Source organism: Centrocercus urophasianus, unplaced genomic scaffold (assembly GCF_019232065.1).
Source record: "Centrocercus urophasianus isolate 14NV4802_14NV808 unplaced genomic scaffold, USGS_Curo_1.0 seq_16, whole genome shotgun sequence".
NCBI lineage: Eukaryota > Metazoa > Chordata > Aves > Galliformes > Phasianidae > Centrocercus > Centrocercus urophasianus.
In genome coordinates this window covers 9,325,575-9,350,148 of record NW_024884711.1, presented here as the reverse complement: position 1 = coordinate 9,350,148, position 24,574 = coordinate 9,325,575, and the positions used below count along the sequence as shown (strand labels likewise).

Genomic DNA, 24,574 nt, shown 5'->3' with positions numbered 1-24,574 from the left:
ATTTTTAAAGGAATAAAGTGGCATGCATAGCCTGAAGATCTGGGCACTGACTATTATGAAGAGATGAACTAGTGTGGGGAAAATATGAATTGGAAGTAATTTGAAGCTGGGTATGAAATGTTCATAAAGATGTGACCATGCTTCTAAAATAATCTGTAATATCGATCTGCATCAATATTAATGTGATGATGTCTCAATTTAGTAGAGACAAGATAAACATATAATCTGCGAATATAAACCCTGAATGTGTCTTTACAAAGAAGACGTTAGAATCTCTCGCAGATCCAAATACAAAGCTATATTCTTATATGTTCTCGGGGTTATTTTGGAAGATAGAAAAGGAATCGTTTGAAGTAACAGTCGGTGCTTCACTTCCTAGAGCAAACTGCTCCAAGGAGAAGTAACTTAGGTTGAATTAAAAGAATTAGTACATGGGGTTCCTGAATAAACCGAACACTCTTGGTTTCTAGACCTATTGAGATTACTGGAGATTTCAGTTCCTTAGCGAAAAAAATAATGTAGCTAGAAGCTGCCAGCCCCTCCCTACATTTGTCTTTAAAGAATGCATTACTGAATGTCCTACATAAAGAGGCTTAGCCTCTTACACCAGCTGAAATTCTTCCTTCAGCTTTTCATGCACTGCTTCCAAAGATTATCTCAGGATGGGAGGGAAAGTCCCATCAGAGCACTGTCCTTTCTTGAAGGGAGTATCTGGGAGGATTCAGCAATGGAAATGGCAACTGGGAACTCCAGCACACCCTCTGCTGCATTTTGTATGTTTCAAATGCTGTTGGTGTAGTATGTTACAAATCCTCTGCGTTATAAACTTCTTCTGTTTCTTTGGCACGGGCCTTGAGAGCTGAGTGACTGACTTAGTTCTTGTTGAAAGGCAGAGACAAAGTTTCTGGCTGTTTCCCCAGTACAACTGTTCCTGACTGCTGAAGTTCAGAGCCTTGCAGCAAGATCCCTGCTGCCGAATGCTGGGAATGCTCTGATGCTGGGACTTAGTCAAAAACTCAGGCTTAACCTTCTGTTTGTTTGCAATACTCACAATTTTAAATCTTCCTATCTGTGTTCTTGGCTAGTTCCTAACATGCATACCCTCAGCCAGAACGGCCTAGCTTTGTGTGCTTGCAGTTAGTGTCCCTGAAGCTAACATTCCAGAGCAGCTGCAGTATTTGGGCTATGAAGACAGTGAAACAGGCTGGGATGGGAGCAGAGGGAGCTGCAAAGACCTCTGCAGTTGGCTAGAGAGAAGCTTTAATTGGCTTCATTTCATTTTTATTTTTTTTCCTTGATGACCCATTTTGAGGCACTCTACATGCAGACTGGCATGTGCCAGGACCCAGAAAGATCTGGGTCTGTGGTGTGAGGCTGAGTCCAGATTTCAAAGGGCTAGGGTTGCTGGGATAGGTTCACCTTGTTTCTGTGAAGTTTCAGTGCAAGTGTGAGCTGTCCTTGGGAAGTGTGGCCCTCCTTGGGCTCCTAAGTGGAAGACCTTAAGAAAGATGAACTTCAGTGAGAATGGTTGGAAGCAGACAGCTAATGGTGCCTTGAGACTGCACTTGCAAGTTTACATGCCTTAAAAATGATATGCTTGCAGCTGGCATATACAGCAGGCTCCAGAGCTGCCTTTCCCTTTCCTTCAAAGCAGCAGTTTGGGCTGGCTTTGCACACATTAAATAGCAGTCTTTCGTGCATGAGGTCCAGGAAAACAAGAATAATAGAATCGTACAATAGCTTAGATTGGAAGGGATCTGCTTCCTCTGAACTCCCTTGTCATCTGGAGATAAGCTTGATGTCCTGGTGTGGAGGGGCAGGGATTGCAAAACCCCAATGGCAGCAGGGACTCTGCTGCACTTTGCTTGTTGCCCCACTGTGGCAGATGTGGGGTGTCTGAGCCAGATGGAGGTTTCTATGGGACATGTGGCTTCCTGCTGCTGAGCCTCAATCTCCTGTCTGATATATTACACATAAGATGTAGTTCTGAAGTGATGTTGAGCCTCAGCCAAATGATTTTAAGCTCTCTCACTTGAAAATGGAGCTTGTACTGATGGCTGGTCAGTTTGGAATTGGACACAATAATAAATGGGAATTTAGGATTCCAAAGTGGAAGGAGGCACTTTTTAACATCTGGTGAAAAGTCATGGTAAAACCTAAATGAAACAGGGAGAGCTTGGGCCACCCTGCGTGTGTTCAGACACCACAGTGCCCACCCATCCTGCAGCCCTGGGGTGTGGGCTTTTACTGTAGATGGAAACCTGACTGAAACCTAGTTTGGATGATGAAAGGAGAGTAGTTTCCAGGGTGCTTACATTCATGTTTCTGGTTAGGCTCATCTTGTCAGCCAATAAGCACACCTGGATCTGTGGGATGCCTGCCTTTCAACCTAAAAACTCTGCAGCCACACTGGGGACAGGGGGTTCTGTACTGCTCTTGTAATGTGTGCTTTGCTCCAAGCGTAATGTGCTTTACCAGGCTTCATTGCCCAGGGAAGGCTTTCTGTCAAGTTTCAGTTTGTGGTGTAAGATATGGCTTCTTTGGGGTTATATTTCTCTGCAAAGGAAAGGAGTATTTCTCTAAATGTTATATTTGTATAGTGAGGAGAAATAATGTGGATTTTTTTCCCCTTTCTTTGAAAACATTGCTGTATTGTGGAGGTAGCTTGAGTGGCTTCATCTGTCTCTCAGCTTGTGGCTCTTGTTTATTACGTTGATAAAAGATAGGACTGGTAAATCCTTGTGAGAGAGTGACTGCATCCTGCTAGCCTTTCATTCATCCTCGAAGTATAGCTAAACTTTCCATGGATATTTAAAACAACAGCGTTTAATCTCTAACACAGTTAAAAGGCTTATGTGTTCTTACTCCAGAAGTGAGACACGTTGGCGGCAGCTCTTATTTATTTTATTTGTTTGCCACAGCTTGAAAACTGTCGAAAGAAGAGTTCTCATTCTAATATTCCAGTGGAATGAATTGCTTCAGTGAAAGTAAAGGATGTTGTTCAGCTACTGAGGCGTAACGCCACCTTTTCCATTTTAGTCTGTCCTTTGGCTATGGTGATCTCATCTGCATAATACTGCTGGGTTTTTCTTAATATTGACAAGGGATGTCAGTCCCTGAGCACTGGTTGGTGGATGAATCAAAGTCCTTAACCAATCAACTGGTACAGGTTTGCATTAATGGTGTGATCATTTCTGAAAAACGATACCTATTGGAATTGCAAACAATGCTGCTTTGATTTGCTTCCACAATGCCTCCGCTTTAATTGCCTCCATTGCTCACATTTTCAAAGTGTTTAGTAACAGTGAAGAGTCTTCCTAATCTGCTATATCTTTCCTTTTATTTTCCCTCTTGTGGCCTGTGCAGGGAAAACAAAGTAACAAGCAATAAATCTTAAAATAGTAGGAAAAAGATGAAGAAGAAAAAAATTAAAAACAACAATTTTATTTATTTATTTTTTTTAAAGGAAGGAAAAAGGAAAACATTTCGGTTTGGGTTTTTGGATTTTTTTGTTTTGTTTTGGTTTTTTGTTTTGTTTTTGTTTTTTCCCCTTTCAAAGCTAAAAGTACAAGCTGAAGCTCTTTTCTTGCCTTCCAGGACAGTCTGCATGATTACACTTGCATTGTCAGTACTGTACCTGTTCTGATCTCTCTCTAATATCTTCCTGTGATAGGAAAGGAGCTTGCTTTTTGACATGTATGCATGTAAATTGCAGTGAAAAAGAAAGGGGAGTGGCTGCACAGGAAGAGGTCTGGAAAAGGGAAATCATGTTTTTCTAGATTTTTTTGTGACTTCAGCTCAATTTGCATTAAGTTCACTGTCTGCGTGTTTTTTTATCTCTCCTTTGCACCTTACCATAAGACATAGTAATAATGAATATAGTGTTATGGAAAGTACCTTGAAAATGTGCCTACTTTGTTCTTTTATTTCTGCTTTGTAAAACAGTAGAGGATTCAACCTGCATGGTAGTGGGTAGGTTTATGGATAATGGATCTGGAGATGCAAAAGTAGAATGCAATGGACATTAAGCAGTGTGTCCAAAGACAAGAATTTACAACTCTTAGATCAGGATCCAAATTATGCAGTAAAAAAGTACTACAAGAATCTTGGTTTTGGGACCTTTGGCATACCCATTTGCAACTTTTCTTCTCATCCAAAAGGCCTAAAATATCCCTTGCACCTTTCATAGGTGAAGTTGAATGCTTTCTTTGGCTTTTGATTCTATTTCGTTAACCTGGACTGTGTTTAGTCATCCATGAAATGATGGCTGTGTGAATCATAGCTTGAAACTCAGATTTCTGCTTCTCTTTGCAAATCCTTGAGTGTGTAAGGCAGGGAAAGGGCAGACATCTTGGTTCTGTGCTGTCTTCATACATCTTCCAGAAACACAACCTGTGATTCGTCGTGTTTGACAAGATATGTCGGCACTGCTTTTAATGGAGTGTAATTTGAAGCCAGTGTAGTTGACCTGGGGCAGATGGCTTCAGGACTGTGTGCAGTTTCCTCAGTGTAAGCTGTAGTGCTGCTGCGAGATTGTTTAACGCATTTCAGGACACCTCCTAGGAAAAAAAAAAAAAAAAAAAAGAAAAAAAAAAGAACTTCTTGCCCCCGTTGAAAAAGAACTTCTTTCTGCCCATTGAAACGTGTGATAAAAAAGAATATCTCAGAAGACTTTCAGTAATGTATTGCCTGGTTTGCTGCATAGCATAAAGATTGTATCTTATGTTTTTGTTTATTAAGCATTAACTAAAATTAAGTTGTCATGCCTGTGATCCAGATGAGGCCTGCTGAGTATTACCTACTACTTCTGATGGGGACAAAAAGAAGGAAAAATAATGTGGAAAACATTCTGTGTTTTGAACCAACCTTGCTGATGACGGACAGGTTGGATGGGAAGTCTGCAGGCTGGAAAGCACATCTGCTGAAAACATGTGTTGGGTTTTATTTATTTACGTTAACAGTGAGCACATTTATGACAATGATGTTTTCTTCACAATCTGTTTGTTAACTTAGGACACAAACCCAAGAACATTTGTGCATGAGAATTATTTTCTACAAATGATTAGTGTCACTGAGTTCAGTAAGAGCAGTCACGCACAAAGTTAAGCACATGCATGAGAGTTTGCAGAAATTTGGCAAAAATTGTTGTTATTGTAAACAGGTTGCCCAGCTTCGCTTCTACTGTGGCTGTAATTTTTTTGGCTTGGTCTTCTTATGAGCCGTCATTGCAGGAGCAGTAAGCTATTCCATTCTGTTGAGTCTAACTGAGGCTGTTTCTCTCATTTTGTCACAGCAACAAGAGCAAGATCCCACAAATCTATACATCTCAAATTTACCTGTTTCCATGGATGAGCAGGAACTGGAGAACATGCTGAAACCTTTTGGACATGTCATTTCCACCAGAATATTAAGAGATGCAAATGGAGTCAGCAGAGGAGTTGGCTTTGCCAGGTGAAATCCTTACTCGATTTATGTGTATTTTTTGGCTTTATTCCTTCGCAAATGCTGTCTACTCCATAACTCTAACACCTCGTAGCTATGGAAAATGCAAAGCAGCACCTTTATCAGATTGTGCATCTGTTCTTTCCACTGAGCTGAGCAATACCAGTGCAGAAGGATGTTCATTTCATTTCTCCAAAAATTTGTTAAAAAAAAAAATGTTTGTTATATGTGTGTATGTATATGGAAATAAAAATCGCTAGGAATAAAGAGCTATCCATGCAGTATTAAGCTTGGATAATAATAAATGTCAATGTCCTACAGCCAGAAGAACCCACGCGATGAGGAAATTGTTTAAATATTTAAAAACAACTTTGCAAATTGTTTGCAAGAGCAAGAGGAAGAGATTGCAATTGAAAAAAAATCCACAGGTTCCTTAACAACTAAAGAAATCTCAAGCCTAAGAGAAGAGATTAAGAAGAAATATTTGCATCTAACATGCCCTGTCAGAGTAGTTAGGACAGAATGGGCAGTGTGTTACTTCCGTGTGGGTCATTGTCAGGATAGAAAGGCAAGTTTCAATGTTTACTCTCAAGGAATATTTACACAGATTCTCCACAGCTTGAAACATTCTTAAACATTTTTCTTTTGAAAAGCTAATGAATGGAAAGCTGTATGTAGAAAGATACTGAAAAAGCAAATAGGAAGATAAATAAAACTGTGCTGTAAATCACTCTTCTGCTTTGAGAGAAAAATCAAAAATAATAATTAAAATAAAAATCCCAAATCATTGTTTGTACAGAATATTCATAACACTGTCCTTTGTAGAGGAGGCAAAGTGAGTAGACATCTTTTGAATTTATTTGAAATATGCCATATCTTGGCATATCATGGCACTTATGTTAGTGTCATAACACCACTCAGTGGAATGGGGTACTGTACGATAAAAAGGTAGCGTGCTGGATAAGTGACATTGTAGTGTTACCCTTGTCCTTGATGTGAAAGATTATCATGCGCAAAGAATGTTAAGATAACACTGTTTGAATTCACATGGAAAAAGGCAAAACATTTATACTGACAGAGGGCACACTGTTCTTTATGCATTCTTGCAGATAATAACGTGAATCTTTCTAGCTCACTAAATACAAATTAGTGTAACTCATGGATAAACTTGCATTTTAAAAATCGAATTTGTTTGTGAAAATGTATTTAATAATGTAACATATTTCAAAAAGCCTTTCATGTGCTAAGATGAAGGTTTTGTAATTCATCATGCAAATAACAGAGTAGTAAAAACTTTGCTCTGAAGTTGAAGTATAGCAGAGACTTTCCTGACCCTGAGTGAGGACAGAGTTAATCCAAAAATGTATAATTACAGCTGAATGCTGACTCTTGTCTTGGCAGAATTACCAGTACAAGCTGTAATTACACGACCACCTGATCTTCTTTTGGTAAAAGTGTGCTCTTCGGTATCATTTTACTGCATGTCACTCACAAGAGATGAATTTGTTTAGCTTAACTTGTAATCATGAGGGTTTCATTCTAGTGTACCTATACTGTAAGTACACAGAGTGTAGGTATGAATACAGTATATCTAGGGAATGGCAGCTGTATTACAGCCCAGACAAGATTAGTTCTTGTTCTGATCAGCAACCCATCTGGTGATCTTGGCTGTTACATCTTCTGGCTGGGGCCCTCTTGCCACAGTGGAGCTGCTTGCTTGTGAAAGTGCCTCGTGCTCCTTTCCACAACTCTTACACGAGCCACAGGAGCTCAGAAGAAGTCAACTTTTTGTACACTAGAACCCAGCAATTTTTAAGTTAGGTGGTTCAAAATTATTAATTAAGTACTGTGAGGGTTAAAAATCCCTTTTTGACACTGCTCAATTAGGTGAATAGTGAATGTCAAAGTAAGTATTCTCAAAAAGTAAAGACTTTTTCAAGAAGTAAAGACTTCCTGTAGACAACTATTGTGAGATTTTTCTCTTAAGTGGGTATGATTAGCAATTTCATAGTACTGCAGGTGGCTACTTAATCATTTATAATCAAAGTGGCTTCAAATGTTCTTGCATCAAACTCTTAGATCGGAGTAATGTCTAGCCACATTAAAGTTCAGCCTCTTTCAAAATACACACATAGAAAACTAGCTCACTTTTTTTAAGCTGTTACAGTATTTTTTTCTTTTCCATTCCTCAAAAGCAGCAGAACAGATTTTGTTGAAACTATCTAGAATGTTTCACTGTGGCTTGAACACATCTTGAACACCACGGGAGAGATTTTGGGAGGAGAGTTATTAGCAAGGGGCCCATGAAGGTTAACTGGATTCCAGCTGTGGCTCCACAGAAGTCCGTCCTGTTGAAAGGGAATTGATGTAACCTCTGGACACCCACCTGTACCTTGCTGCTCTCCTTGGCTTTGCACTTCAGGGCTGGTGCTACCTGACTCCAGGCTCACTGTGGGAGCTGCCATTTGGGAGGTTCTGGCTTGCTGCTGTCAGCAGGGCTTCTGCTGACACAGATGAGCAGAGCTGTGGCTGAACACAGCTGGTCACGTGGCCGGAAGAGAAATGTGGTGGAGTAGCAGGGAGCAGTGCTTCCTATAAGCAGGGAATATGGAAAAAGAAGGTGCAGATGAGAAGCCTTGTGTTCAGTCTGTTGTGAGATTTCTTGTACAAAGAGGCACGGGATTTCACCAGAAGACTTAAAATGGTGTTTCTCTCAAACCCCTGTTGCCATGAGCCGTTTAGTGGCTTCACCGCTTGATCCTTCTTTTTGAAAGCGTAAGTGGATTTCCCCAAAGCTTAAAGTGAACGCAAAGTCCTTAATCCTCAAGAGAAGCAAACAAAACAAAAGAAAAAGCAAAAACCAAAGCAACTGGATTTGAAGGCTTTTTTTTCTGAGATATCATTCTAAAGCTGCTATGTCATCTCTTATGATTCGAGCTTTGTGAACTAGCCATTAACAATGTTGTTGGTGAGAGTAAAAAGCAGGTCAGAAGTAGGGAGTTAGAAAGGTCTTGGAGTTAAGCTGGAGATACTTGATAGCAGAAGGTGCCTAGAGCACTGAGGGAAATATTCAACTCCATCCTGAAGTCCTGAACTCCTCCATGTTACATACAGGTAACTCCATGTGCTGAAAGAGTTGGCTCTTCCACAGACCTGAAGGGTGAATACCATGTTTCAATGTCAGAAGAAATGCAGTAGTAACATGATCAAAGTGGAGCCAAAGTAGTGGAAATGTTTTGCTAAGTGAAAGAGGGACTGTTTGGAGGAAGACTTGTAGGGATCACTGATGGTGCTCCTTTGGAGGCATAGAAGCATCAGCAACAACAGGGGATAGAGAACATCCAGGTAGTTTAAGGATACATCTCTGAAGAAGGGAAATGCTTTGTTCTTCCTTATTCAAGGGTTTAATTGAAGATGATTGAAAAGGTGTTCTAAAAGGTGCTATAAATTTAACTTGAACAAATCCATCATCTGAGACAGTAGTGCAGGCTTAGATATGATGAGGATCATTCCTTCTTTCAGTCAGAAGAGTGATCTGTCAAATCCTACATCTTCCCCAGGAAATTGCTTTATAATTGGATATCTCAGATGAAACTGGAAATCCCAAACATGCCCCAAAGACTGTGTGTGATATCAGTACGATATTCCAATTCCTGCAGTGATAAATTTTCATCAAAAAGCCTCCCTGCAGAAGAATGCTGAAGTCCTCTATGGGATGAGCATATGTCTTCAAAATCCTTACATTTCCATCTGGTGTTGCAACCTAGATGAAATTTTTGTAGATTCAGTACATCCTTGAGAATATTGCCAGGCATGGGTCTGCGCTTAGGTGGAGATGCAAATTCCAGAGAGGCACAGACAGGGCAGGGTCCCAGGACGAATGTCACTGGGAACCGATAAGATGAAAAATAAGCATGAAACCCTTAAAGATGAAGAAAAGAGGAAAATTAGAAGTTATCAGGTGATTTAGTTGAGCAATGTTCATGACCTAATCCCTAGGGACTTTGAGTTTAATTGAAAAACTCCTAGGGATGTGAAGAAGGGGGCCCTGTGATATACCCTGCTATACCCTACTATACTGATGCCACTGAATTAGTGGAATAAAGATTGAGTTACAGAGCTCCATAGTAAAGTAGCATTAAAGTATTATTTGTGTCCTCCCTACAGTGATGGCAATCTTTAGAATACCATACATACATGTACCACACTCAACTGAACAGCAGAGAAAGCATTTTACAGGTCATTTTAAATGATAAATTGCAAAGAATTAGACTAAGAAGAATTAGATTAAACTACTTTTTTTGTTGGTTTTTTTTTTTTGCTTGTTTACTGTCTTGTAACTTAAAATGACCTTGCAAGATTGAGCCCCCAGGTGACATTTTACAACAAAGTCATAAGCCTCTGAAAACATAAATTTATGATGGAAATGCTTGCAGTCAGACTGTCAAGTATTGCTCTGCTAGCAGGCACCAGTATAATATTTAACCTGAGACGGTGAAGACTGTAATATAAATCAGACAGGGACTAGGTAGAAATGACTGTGTGTTCATACTATTCTTTTTCCAGTAACAGGAGAAAAAGTGTCCAACATAAACTGTCATAAAAACATGTTATGATGCTCTTCCCAGTGGAAGACCCAGGAGATTCTCAATTAGCTTTCTCTATTACCTCAGATCAAAAAGGTAACAATGAAGAGATGTCCCTTTGTGAAAACACAGAGGCATCTATAGTAGGGCATCTACCGCATCTACCCATTTTATCCTTTGGAGCTTGGGCTCTATTCTTGTCTTTTTCCTGCCTTGTTCTCTTGGTGGAGCTTCCAAAGGAATGCTTTTGTCTGCCAGCAAATGGTTTTTTTTATTAAACTTATCTCCTACTTATCTGCATTTTACATGTATTAAATTTAGTCTTTGGAAACAGTATTTAACTCAGCAACTGAAATTTTGAGCTCCACAGGATCATTATTCTATTTATAGAGGTTTCATGTGAATTTCAGTAGAAATGGATCTGTTCCAGTTTCCACTCAAGCAAAATGAAAGAGCCAAGCCTTTAATTTTATATTCTTTCCCTCAAAGGAAGCTGTGCATCTTCCAGGGTTTTTCAGGGTAATATAGGTATTGTTTAGTTGCATTAGCTTTCTTCTGATACGAACAGGTTACTCTGTGGAGTGGAAGCTCTGTGACTCTGTGCAGGGAGATCAGAAGGGTCCCCTGTGCATAATGGGCCATGCTGCATGGATAGACCATATGCCTCCATTCTTCCCTGTCATCATTGGAATGGTTTTTGCATAACTTGTATATCCAACTGTTCGGGATGTAAAAGTTGGGCATGTAATGTACCTGGATGGAGAGGAAAAGAAATTCACAGGTAGCAGACATATCAGAGTTTTATGCCTGGATGCCTGGATTTCAGTTTGCAAAATAAATTTTAAAAAAGTTATTGATTAAGAGTAGGGTATATGGAGGACTGGGTGTTAAGAAATTTCGTAATTCATAATGTGTGTCCATGGATTATCTTTCTTGCAGTGAAAAGTTTCTGCTTGATATGTCCTTTAAATTTATCTGGCTCTTGTCACAATTTTCTCAACCAGATTAAGGAACTACTTTAAATCTAGTACATTCTCCCCATTAAGTTTCTTAAGCACCCTTATCAGGCTGCCCCTCTCATTGACAGGCTGAAGAAACTGAGATCTCTGTTGTGTAGTCAAACAATGGCCTCAGTTCTTCAGACAATCTGCTGCAAAATACTGCTACTACCTACTTATTTTCATCTTTGAAAAATGCCTTAAATAGTAGGGAAGAACTATTTCTGCTTTCATTTATACACGAGAGGAACAGTATTCTTTGTTGGTCATAGTATAAATGTGATAATAATAATTGAATATTTTAATATTTAAATGTGATATTAAAAAAACACAGGTGATTCTCATTTACATTATTTTTATTAAGCAAAGCGACTATAGGACATACATAAACCAAACCCGCATTTTACTGCTAACTTTGTCTTACATGGATTACATAGTACTGAGTATTTCACATGCAGTAATTATGTAATCATCGTATATAAATTTTATTAAATTGCCTTTTGGCGTGGCATCAATTTTTATAATAAAATAAACACTTGTAATACCTTATTTTTTTCCCTTTTTTTTTTTTTCATGATGAAGGTTACTCATCACATGTAATAGTACATAATGACTACTTTGGAAGGACTGGATTATGTAAAGAGAATGATGTGAGTTTTTTAAATTATCTGAAATGAGTAATTGATAGCGAGAGAAGAATCTCAAATGATTTTGTCATGATATTTGCTTAATATTAACTGGTCATATTTTTTGTTGTTTTACTAGTCTTGTTGTATCATCATAAATTTGTAAACCATGACTAGAAAAATCGTAAGAACCATCCTTTCTTTCTTATTTTTTAAATGAACTTCATTTCCACTTGGATTAGTCAGACTAATTACTTATATTGTACTTGAGAATCTCTCAGCTTCCAGAACCGGGAAACATACAAAAGCAACTGAAAATCAATTCTCACTTTTATCTTTGTTTTATTGGTTTATTTTGGTAATTATCTGTATGTTAAAAATATCAGAATAATCTGGCCTATGGCTTTGATAATTTTTACCACAATGCATTTCTAGGCTCAAAGTAATACTTAGATATATTATAGTTATCTCCAAGGTGCATCCTGGAGCATAAGTTGCTTTCTAAGATTCCCTCAATACCAAAAACATGCTGATGAAGAGCTTGAAAATAATAGTTTGTGAGTTATGTCATCAGAAGCAGATTTTTTACCCTCATGTAAAACTTAAGGTGATGTCCTTACATTTCCAGCAGAAGTTGAGTAGCCATTATCTTTCAACATAATTTTTCATCAGTCTTCCAGCATGTTATAATTTGCCTATTATTGTTCCATCAATTATGGAAAAAAAAACAAAACAAAACAAAAAAGCACCTGAAAAATGGATTCAAAAGGGCTGTACCCCCAAGTCTACCCATGTTCTGATGACTCTTCTATTAGAAACTTGTCCCCATGGGGATCAGCTTTTAAAATGTAGCATTCCAGTTAGTGGTAGTGTTATTAGATAGCATTCTGTACCATTACATATTTTGAAACGTTTCTCTCTCCAACAAGATTAATAAACTCATGAGAAAAAAAATGTATTTTGTCCATCTCCCTCGGGTTTCTAGACATTCTACAGCAGAGTGACAGAGCTTTTTGAAGAAATAGTAGGCAGAATTTATTAGTGTGAACCCAACAGAAGTGTATTTTTATTGGGCCTCTTCCCAGGCATGGCTAGTCTTTGTGGCTAATGCAAATAAAAACAGGATGGAATCTTGGAGTCAGTGTGTACACAGATATGTTTGACCTATGGATATGCATCTATCGTAAATAATTGGTGTTGATCAGTTTTAACTACATTAAAACCAGGGTGACAACAAGTATCAGACGATTACCTAAGAAACGGGAGTTCTGGACAAATAAATATCACAGTTCATCCCTAGGTGGCCCTACAGGGGACAGGCACAGACCTGGTCGCTCTGTGGCTGCAGGCACCAACAAGCAGCTGGGAGGAAGCCTACCCCACACAGGGCTGCTGCAGAGAGCACTCAGGGATTCACTGGGATGGTAGAGACGAGGGACAGCTGCCATTGTTCCTCAGCAGCTCATCTGAAGGGAGCATGTATTGGCGGCTTTGTCTATTGCACTGCCTTTTCAAACTGAGCTGATAATGCTAGTGTCGTTTTCAAGTGAAGCATGTGCCAGATTACAGATAGCTAGCAATGGAAGTTGAGAGCTGCTAATTGTGAAACTTGAGAAGAAAATGTGCACATTCCTTCTAAGGCTGCTTTTCGAGTGATGGCCTTTTTATCCCAGAACACTGTGGGTTTCACTTCTATTCTCTTCCCACACAAAATGCACAAAGTGCACTGAGTCTCTTTCACTTGGCAGCTTATATATTGCACTCTTTGCAGGGACTGCTTTGGCTTGTTAAAATGTGCCCCATGTATTAAAATGAAATTGTCACTGCTGTGTGGTGCAACATAACATGGTTTGACACTAAGCGCCTGCAGCTACAGAAAACAGGCTTTTATTGCATTTATTCTTCCAGAGACAAGATTCTCTAAAGGCTCAGTGCAGACATTCGCTTAGTTAAATCTGAATGAAGCCAAAGTGAACAATCTAAGCTGCTATGTGCTTGTACAAACAGCCCAGCCCACACGCCATGCCATGAAAGCAGTGTTACAACATAGAAATTACATTTTTTAGTTATTTGATCTGAAAAAAACTGACAAAAGACTTGAATATTAATCAATTTTTGTCGCTGTTGTTGCTGTTTGTTTTTGTGATTATTTTTTTTCCGTATGAGCAAGGTTGTCCATTTGAACTCTAAGCAAACTTTTACCATAGGAGTCAAACTTCTGCTGTAAAGTGATGTGAGCGATCTAGAATGCATGTTACTCTTTCTCCAAAACCATGCGGCAGAAAGAATGGAGGATAAGATAATTTTTAAAAGATCTGAGTAGTGAGAAGAAATACTTATACTGGTGGAGTTACTTTGTGGGGAGTACCTGGAGGTAAGAAGTAGCATGCTGAAGCAATGTTGAACACTTTTTAAACACCATTTTTCTGAGAGAGACAAAGTGAATGTATTGCTTTAGCTTTATGATTAGTTTTACTTTCTTCCATTTTTCTATCCCACTTGTGTAGCAGAGTCACAGACCGCTCTGGACTAGCATGCTGTCAGTTCACAAGACCTGAACAACCTGTGAATTCCCTGATGAGATATAGACATGGTTTAGGATTTGACCAAAGGCTTGGTATTCTTGGGCAGTTCGTTCAATAATGTATGTTACTAGTTCACTGTTAATGCTATAATGCTTCAATTCTGAAAGTTATCTTTAGGTCACACAGAATGAATAACAAGTCATTTCACCTGCTGGTATTATATGCAAATTGCCTTTACCCAGAATTTGGCTTTTGGTTTTGCTTTACAGCTCATCCTTGCAGGTTATTTTTTAACACTGCAATCCTTAATAATTGTTGCTTAATCCTCTGGGTTCTTCTACAAAGCTTGTTGTTTCTTTTTCCCAACCCATTTGAAGTTATACTGGGTGCATGAGGAATCTACATACAAGTCGTCTGCCTTTCCAGGCAGCACGTGAGAGCACAAAGAACGTCCTTGTTCGGAGAGATCGCTCAGATCCAGGAGGGAGTTGCTCATTGACATTGCAGTAGCTCACACACAAGCCGGGAGCACAGCTGCAGGCTTTGAGGGTGACAGGTCCTCTTTACAAGCCATACTACACCATAATGAGCTCAACCAGTTTCTGTGCAGAAGTCAGCAAGAACAGCTTTGAAGATTTCTCTCAGCATCTGTGCTTGTCTTTCTTTTACCTTCTTTTCCTTTTTGTTTTTGCTGACTGAGCATTTTTGTGAAAGTCTAGTAACTCTTACTGCCTCTAATCCCTAATCCCACCCTTTTCTCTTTTCCAGAATGGAATCTACAGAAAAATGTGAAGTAGTAATTCAGCATTTTAACGGCAAATATCTGAAAACCCCACCTGGTCTACCAGGTAAGTGTAGCCATCATTCTGAAATGTACAATTTACATAAGAGTTTTGAATATAGAAATGCTGGAATGTACAATGAGAGTGGCTGATGTCACTGTCCCTTCTAAGAGGTTCTACAGATTTACCTGGATGAAACCAATCATTTTTGTCCCATAATATTTCATTCCCTGCCCAAGTTCTTATATTCAAGCATTTGTGTCTGACAGTTGCAGATGTAAGCGTGTATAAAAATCATGTTGTCTTGGTCTGTTTCTCCCTCTTTAATGTGTATATTGTGTGTGATATTTTCCAATTAGAGCAAAGACCACTCAGGTAAATGCCAGTGCTTTTCTAACAACCTAAGAGTATAAATAGATCAGCAACTGCATTAAAGGCTATAAAAAGACCAGAATTTCTGGTCATAGTAGCTTCTATTATTTACAGTTACTAATATTAATAGTAGTAGCTTTTAGTACTGAGGATAGTTCAAATACAAAGTGATTTTATACCATTTGCACTTGCCGTAGTTTCATGAAACCTTGCGATTTTCTGATGATTTTCATAAAATACATTCAGTGGTGTGCCCCAGCCATATCAAAAAGTCAGTCACAGCTAGTATATCTTCTTTGTGAAATCTTCAGCTGTCATCTTTATGGTCATCGACTGTAAAGTTTAGCGATCAGGTGCCTGATTCTTAGTGTTTGTCAGGACCTCCCCAAGGCCACAGATCTTCAAAGACTTCTTCCTCAAACTGTCTGAAGAGCTATTTAGAGTTTCTGGCATTAAGTGAACAAAAATCCTTGTAATAATTATGCCTTAAGTAATCCTCTATTTTTTTTTTCTTCTTTAAACTTTCATTATACTATTTCCTTTTTTGGTTACTTTCATTAAATTTCTCCTTATTCATTTCCTGATTCTTCATACAGAAGATGCACTAAATACTCTAATTAAAAGAGAGCCATCTGCACAGCTACTGCATACAGTAATTGTGTGCCGCAATGTACATATAAATTGCAGTCAAATCACCTTCATGAAAGAATATAAAACTTTTAGTGCAAGCTGGAATACTTCATTTTTTGGCCTTCTTTTTCACAAGTAGTCACTGACAGATTTTCTTAGCATCAGCTAACATATGTTATCTGTGTAATGTACAGCAGACTCAGCTGTCTAAAACAACGGGCAAAGCAATGTAGGTAGAGACCTCAAACCTTTGGCATACTTTTCTGTGTGCATACATTAAGTCACAGTTGTAATTTGTTTAATATCATAGCAACACCCAATGGAAGGAATGTGAACAGCAAGGATTTGGGCAGAGCAGTTTCATCATTAGAATCATGCATACTCCATGGTCACATTTCCAGTTGTCCCAGAGTAAGAAATAGAATATTTTATAATGCTTGATGCAAGAAGAGCTATGTAATAACAAATGATAGCTAGTACCTAGAAATCGTTACTTTATTTTTATTTTATTTTTATTTTAAATTAGTCAGGGAATGATATTTGACAGAAACAATGTGGAACATCAAAATAGGAGTCTGGATAAGATTGTGTGATACAATATTATTCTTGTTCCAAAACATACAGTGAAGTTGAATATTAATGGTTGTAACTTTTGCTGCTTTCTCAGTTAAGTACTCAAATATACTCTTACTTTCTTGAAGAAGACTTCCAGATGGCAAAGTTGTCTGATACTATTTTCTCTTAATTGCAGTGCGTGCATGTCACTTAGTTGCAAGGATTATCTGGGAACTGAGTATTTTAGAAGTTTTTGTTTACCTGAGTGCCATTTAGATGTAAATAAAGTATAATGCAGCATGGAGTAAAGTCAGTAGCTGAACTCAATTATCTGCTATATATTTGTAAGATCCCATTTTATATCATTTTGGGAGGACAGATTCTTTGGCAGCAAACACAGATAATTAGAAATTATCAGAGTGTATTTGATACACAAAAAAGAGAATATCTGCATCTCAGTATTAGTATAGGGCACTCTTTGAATCCATATTTAAAAGACTTCTTGTGTTCATTTGTCTTCTTCTTAAGAAGCCAAACACCATCATTAGAGCAGTTGGATCAATTCAAGTGATACTAGCCACTCATTTATCTTTGACAACTGCAAAAAAACAAGTCAGTCCTAGTTTCTTCTTCATGTAATTTCTGTTAGAGCTGCTACTCAGCTTATGTATCTGTAATGTACTTGTACTTAAACTTCTTAGTAAAAATAGAAGCATCTTGTTTATCAACCTCTGGGCAGTTGTTTATCTTCCTGCATGGAGAAGGCAGGAGAAACAATCTCCTTGTGTACATGGAAAATCAGTCAGACTCTGAAAATTATCTTTCAAGCATCTCAATAATTGACATAGAAAGAAAATCATCTCTAGTTATTACTGTGACCTCTTTATAGATTTCAGTTAAAACATGAGGAACCAGAGAACATTAGCGGAAGTATGCAACACTATCTGTTATTAACCTCTATTTGTCAAGACATGATCTTACTGCGAGAGAAAGCTAATCAATCCTTTTAGGGTTAAATGAAATTGATCGTGTATAGTCAGCTGGATTTCCTTTTGGCCCAGCAGGCAATTGTGAGCATCTCAAGTTTTTGTCCTCATTTCTCACCTAAGCTCTCATGTTTTAGTGCAAGCTTGCTGTCTAGAAACAGGTTGGATTAGGCCTGCAAGAAAAGTCATAGAATCGTAAGGTCATCTAGTGCAACCATCAGCCCATCACCACCATGCCACTGTGTCATTCAGTGCCATATGTATCCTTGTCTTGAACACCTCCAGGGGCGGTGACTCAACCACCTCCCTGGCCAGCCTGTTCCAATTCTTCACCACTCTTTGTGGGAAGAAATTTTTCCTAGTGTGCAACCTGAACCTCCCCTGGCACAACTTAAGGCCATTCTCTCTCGTCTTATCACTGTTACTTGGGATAAGAGGCTGATCACAACATGCTATAACCTCCTTTTAGGTTGTTGTAAGAGAGCACATGTTGTAAGGTCACACCTGAGCCTCCTCTTCTTCAGACTAAACAATCCCAGGTCCAAGTTGGCTTGGCTGTAGTCTACTTTGTATTACCCTGCTTCCTGTGGCAGTGGTATTATGGACCAGACAAACCACTTTGGCAGCTAGCTTCCATCCATACCATCTTCCCCAGTTGCATTCCCTAAGATGCAGTGCTGGTGAGGAAATAGGATATATATGTGTGTGTGCATATACTGTGTCTGGAGGATAAAATATGCATGTGTTGTGGTGCAGTTGTGCCTGATTATCAAGTCATGATCAAAGGACTGGAGTAGGTAGCTTCCACATGCTGCTGAGCAGTTTTGTCAGTAAAGCCCCACAGCTCTGGCTTTCACAATGGGTAACCTGTAGGCCACTGTTATGCTGGCCTGAAGTATACCACAGACATTCTTCTTTTCAGGTTCTTTCCCATCTATTGTTTCCATGGTAAATAAGATGTAAATTTAGTTCATTTTCAGGTTGTTTTATTTTGGTTTGGTTTGGTTTGTTTTTTTTCAACTGTTGTGTGCCTCAGCATTTGAACACAAGCAGAAGTGGCACATCTAAGCTGGTCTAGACCAACAGTACATCAGAAAAGAGTAAAGCAGCCTCACTTCTGCACACACAGGCCACCCTGAATGCTCTTTATTCTGTGTGTGCCCAAGGCAAAAGTATATCATTCTTCACTTTCTGACTTCAACTACTGTCTGCCTGTTGTCTGAAAAAAAACCTATAGAGCTGAGCAGTTGCAACTTCAGACTGCTCTACTTCAAGCCAGTGACAGTGGAAGGGTTATTTTCTGACACTCAAAATGTTTTGCTGATCAGATGTGGAATGGCTAAGTAAATTGAGCACTGTTACATCTTTATTAGTGAATTATTCTTGCTAAGGGTGCTTCTCTGTCCAACTACTTGCCTTCACTTCATTCCAAAGGGAATTGCTCCACTGTCCTGCTTGCTCAACTAATAGGCATGTTATGATGTTCAGTCTTAGAAATATAGTGCAAGATAATTGGTTGTCCCATAAATAATTAGTTAGTATCTTTGCATTTCTTACAGACTGAGAAAGAGCAATTGTCTCAAGAAATCTGCAAAACATGAATGCTCAGCAGATTCCATGTGAAGTTCATAAATATTCGGAGTAGCTCTTGGTTGATTTTTTAGTGTTTTGTTTTTGTTTTCCATTTATCAGCAGTGCTTTTTTGAGATAAATTGTCCAGGGCCTAATAGGTTCATTTTTTTTTCCTGTTACATTTCTTTATACTCTGAAAAGTGCAGCCCCAAATGAAAATAATTGTATAGTCCCTTATTCCCCTTAAAAAGAGGAGTTAGCAAATGAGTACATCATAACACAGCACTGTACATCTCAATCAAGGTGTTTAGGGCATTATTAACGATGAAGGTAGCTTGCCCTGAGTCTTCCAATGCCACATCTCTTTTTACTGGTACACAGAGGACTTAAAAATGAAATCCTGCTAATCTATGATATTCTCAACTACAGAATTCAAGTAAAAATGCCTAATTATGTCAGTAACAACTTGATCTCTTTTTCGATGTGTGAAATTTGAGTGCAGTTTTGCAGTTTTTGAAGTGTTCACCTCCCAGTATACCTGGATGTCTTAAAAATATATATATTTTTTCTCCCCTGAATACATGCAGAAGCTTAACAAGTTCTTAGTTTTCTCTCTGGAATTTCACAGAAATTTCCCTCGGTTGTGTTATTTATCCATTATGCTTCTTCACAGCATTTTCTAGTAATTGTAGTACTTCCTAAATTTCATTTGCTTTCTGAATACATTTGGTTGTCAGAGGGCTTTGGTCCAATTCCTATTTCAGCAAAAACTTCTAGATAGTGAGACACATGAATGCAATACATGCTCAAGTATCTTCCTCTTTTTTCTATCTAGTCTACCTGATCAATCTGATATCACTCTGATCTGGTTACTTGATCTAGTGGTTGGCAACCCAGCGTGTGGCAGAGGGTTTGGAACAACCTTATGATCCTTGGGGTCCAAGCCATTCCATGACCATGTGATTCTATGATTCTTAGTAGCTCTATGTGGACTTTAGCAGTAATTTTACTGCCAGGTTACAAATGCCTGATGACCAGAAAGCAGAAGTAAACACTGTTTTTGCATAGGTTAAGAACCGCACAAGAACAAGTGACTGGCATTTTGGAACTTAACTTAAACAGAAACTCTTAAACAGGGAAAAATGATCTGCAGTGATTCAGATATATTTGCTAATACCTCAGGCAGGAAGATGGTTCTTGAAATATTGGCTAAAAAAAAATAATAACTAGTCATACGTTCTTCTCTTGAAGAGGGCCAGAGCACTGCATTTCTGTGGACTCATTTCACCAGAATGAACGGGTATTTTCTACCTCTCTGATTAGTTTCAGTATTCTGCATAGTCATCTCTTGGATTCTCTTAAACACAAAGAGTAAATTCACATACTTAATCTTTGCTTCAGAGAGGTAGACTTAGAACATGGAATTAACTACATTTTTACTAGGAGATCACAACTAAGACATGAGAAAAAACTATTTCAGTTGAGGATTAGCTGTGCAATGGATGGAAGCATTTTTACATTATTTTTCTTTCTTTCTGATTGGATGAACAAATGGTATCTTCTATGTCATTAGTGATGATGTTAATTGTTTTTCTGAATGAATGTATTAACCTAAAATGTGTTGTTTGAGAACTTGTTAGCTCCTTTCTTTTAGTTTGCTTCTTTATCTTTTTGTTTAATTGTGTCTCTTGATCTGTATGCATAAAACACTTAAAAACTATTCCAAAACTGTATTCTTGGGAGTTTACGTCACATTATTGAGGTGAGTAATAAATTACTATAAATATCCATGTTTTTCTACCTCTCCACGTATATACATGGATATGTATGTGACTTTTAGATAAGACAAAACAGGAGTCAAAGGGAGAAACTAACTAGGTACTGGTTTGTAGTTAGCTTAAAACACTTGTTGAGTACTACAGAGAATTTAAACCATGCTTTGCTAAGTTTCATACTGGTAATACTCACTAAAGCTGGTTTAAAAAGATTATCTTATACATATTGTTATTCTCAGGAAAGATCTGTGTTCAGAAAAATGAAATTTCCCTCATTTGTATCTTCACTTCCTTTAACGTTTATGATTTTAATGTTATCTGAATCTTTTACATTCTCTACGTTCTGTAAATTCAGTAATGTAAATATTTTCATTATTATCTGATGACTGCAGTCAACATCCTTCCCTACTATATCAGAAAATACGATCCATGTAAAGACTTTTGTAAAATGACTGTTCAACAGATTTTCTGTTTCTTTATCCTGTCTCCAATACCTGACTGTTATTTTTTTATGGAACCACTGTTATCTTCAATTTCTGTGCTCTGTGAATGCATGTGCTCACCTCCTTGTTAGCAGAAACTTCTTTTACATCTTGAACCCTAAAAACATCCTTTTTAGTTCTGTCAGTTCATAATCTTTATCTCTGACAGACAATCTGAGTCTCTAATGCCTTCCTTATTGTCCTCCCCAAGTCCTGGTGAATGACCATGAGGTCAGTGTAAATCATCCCACTTTGTACACCAGATGCTTCCCGTGTCCTGGCAGTGTGCAGGCAGCAGTGCCCTGCTCAGGCTCCTATGGAAAACTGCTTAATGCAGGATGGGCTCTGTGGACTCTTTGCCTACATCACATTAGACATTAGGAGATGTCTCGGTGCAAACACAGCCATCAGAAAAGTGAGTCCCTGGAAAATTATAGTTCGATTATTCAAACATCGTGTAACAATTAAAACCACGTAGACTTTGGCCATAAAAATAGGCTTTCTTCCCAAGGAACTATAGGAGGGATACTGAATTAGTAGAAAATATACAACCTGCTGCTTCCCTAGTTAGGTCTCTGTGGCTGGGTTTTGTGGCTTGTGAAGGTATTTGTGGTGTGGCCAGCCTCATCAGTGCTGCAACTCTGTTCTTCTAATATTCAGCCAAATGCAACTTGACCTTAATCCAACCTGTATACACTCTTAAGTTATAGATGTCCACTATTTTATGACTTCAGCTGAAATCAAGTGTTCCTTGGATTGTCTCCTTCCTTTCAAAGACAAGCCTTTAAAAGTCAGAAAATATTTGTTTTGATCCTTACTATTCATAGGAATTTCAAATGTGTCATTTCTGATCACTGAATAACAGAGGTTTCTCCATCTTTAGCTCCTTTCTTCTCTTTTCCAGAGTTATGTTTATGTAACCAGTTGTTCTTGCTGAGCTGCCATTCAGGTAAATGCTTCTGGTTTCATATCACACATTTCCATGTCTTGCTGTAAAGTTTCATTCCTGATTTCCTAGAGTTTTTTAGAATTTGAAGATTATATATTCTTTAACGACAAAGGGATACTTTATAGGGAAAAAATCCCCCATCCAATCAAACCCTCATCTCATTTCCATTTAGTTCAAACAAACTCTCCCTTTTTCTAGCATGATACAGAATTAGATATCAATGCAGTAAAGCACAGTAGCTATATATATCTGTATCTTGGAGAAACATGAGTTGGGCTAATTCATATTTCAGACATTAGGAGGTTTGTATCAGTGCTAAATTGCATAGTTTGGGCTCTTCAGGGAATTTGTGTGAGAAAAGACGTAGTACCAAGTTTGTCTAAGACCTGGTTTTCCAGAAATACGTAAAGATGCTGATGATGGCGAAGGTCTAAAGATCTGATGTGGTACATATTTGTCTTGTTTTATTTATGCTGGTACTGGTCTGTAAGTCCTTAGGAAAAGAGCTATATATTTTTGAATTTAAATAACCTTATTATGAAATGCTGAGTTTCGTGATCTGGCTGATAATTAAAGAGAAATTCTTTCATACAATTTTTGTTATTACTTTGCATCTGGAAGTAACAAAAATGCATAAGACCAATTTGTCTGCGGTATTGTAGTAATTCATGTAGTGATGTACAAAACAGCATTGCTGCGGTTTGGATTAAGATCTTTGGCTTGGTTTATAAGATTGAAGTTAGAGAACAATATGGCATATAAATGAGAAAAGATCATTCTGGTTTATTTTTTCCTTTCCTTTTTTTTTTTTTTTCCTATCACAGTATCACCTGTCAAATCTTTCCTAATATTTCCAGAAGCCTGTAGCATAAATGGAGAACTGCATTCTTTTATCATTTGTAATATCTAGTGGTAATGAACTGTGTCTCAGTTTATCTAAATTAATTTTAATATATACGTTTTTCTTTTCGCCTCAAAGTGAATTTTTGCTTTGGAGATTGACTATGTACATCTAATGATTCAGCAAATCTCTTCCCCTTATATGCAAAGACAGACATATCTGCTGATGGGCAAAAAAGACTTTTCTACACAATACCACACTGTGTAAGCAACACAGCTGAGAGCAGGTGCACTGAATTCTATCATGCACATACGTCAGCCATAGAAGTGTTGACAAGTTTCTGGTGCAGGGACAGCACTGCTCCTGGGATGCACTTGCAAAATCCAAGACCAGACGGACGAGTTGCGCAGGTGTTATAGCAGGCAAAATTTATGAGCCAGAAAGATTCACAGCTTGAATTTCAGATTGCACAGGTCTGATGGCCTGGCGATTTGAAATAAAGCAAAACAAACAAATAAAAGCATGCAAATAAGAGCATGGAACATTGTAAACTCATTTGTACATGATTCAGATTTGAGGGAGGAATTTTGTTTTCACATCAACTCTGGCCGGCAGTGGCAAAACTCCTCCTGTTTCTTCCCCTTGGCATAACTTTTCCTGCATTACTTTATTAGTCCCTTCAGGACAATTTAAATGATGGAGTACATCTGCTTTGCAAGCCCTCCTGCTGCAGTAGAGTGTTGTCACACCTGTGCCAACTAAAATGCTAACTTCAGCAAGGGCATCAATCTAGCTGAGCACAGGATAACGGAGGCTAACCTCCTGAGCTAACAGTGTGTTATGCTCAATAATATCCAGAAATCAGTTTGTGTTCTTTTCTTCTTTGTATTTTTTTTTCTTTTTTCTTTTCTCTTTTTTCTTTTTTTTCTTTTTTTACCAAGGGGAATTATTTCCCTTTCAGCTCCTTTATAGACAAACCCTTTCTTGCCGCATTCTTCCCTCACTCTCCACTAGCTTTTCCACTAGCTTTCAAGTCAGATTAAACATTTTGAAATTTGAAGAATGGAGAAGTTTCAGTCAGAAGTTTCAGTCAGAACCTTTGCCCTGTAAATTCCAACTAACCTGAAAACAAAAGTCTTATTGAAGCTTAAAAATGTACAAGTATAAGATCTTTGATCTACTGCTTTGGAAGTCCATATTTCAGCTAGAATTGGAAGCCTCTGGGACTGTCCTTTTCAGATATCCCAATAAAACTGGGCCATCGATTTTTTTTAGCCTATTTTGGAACACTGCTGTAAATCAGTCAGCATCCAGGTGATGTGCACCTGGTCCCTGCCACTTACACCACTCAGCATGGTGACATGAATGATTCTGTCTCTGAACACATTGAGGTGGCACTTCACCGAGGTAGTTTTGCTCCATCAGGGCTGTCTGGTGCGTTTTCTCCAAATTT

The 24,574-nt window shown here is 38.3% G+C and overlaps 1 protein-coding gene across 6 annotated transcripts in view; it reads left to right on the top strand.

Moving 5' to 3' along the window:
* RBMS3 (RNA binding motif single stranded interacting protein 3) overlaps positions 1–24,574 on the top strand; it is a 493,774-nt gene that overhangs the window by 335,968 nt on the left and 133,232 nt on the right. For all 6 annotated transcript variants that reach the window (XM_042817114.1, XM_042817117.1, XM_042817116.1 and 3 more), the window contains exons 5-6: positions 5,294–5,451; positions 14,946–15,025. In XM_042817114.1, coding sequence (XP_042673048.1) covers positions 5,294–5,451; positions 14,946–15,025 — 238 coding nt within the window. The remainder of the gene's footprint in view (positions 1–5,293; positions 5,452–14,945; positions 15,026–24,574) is intronic.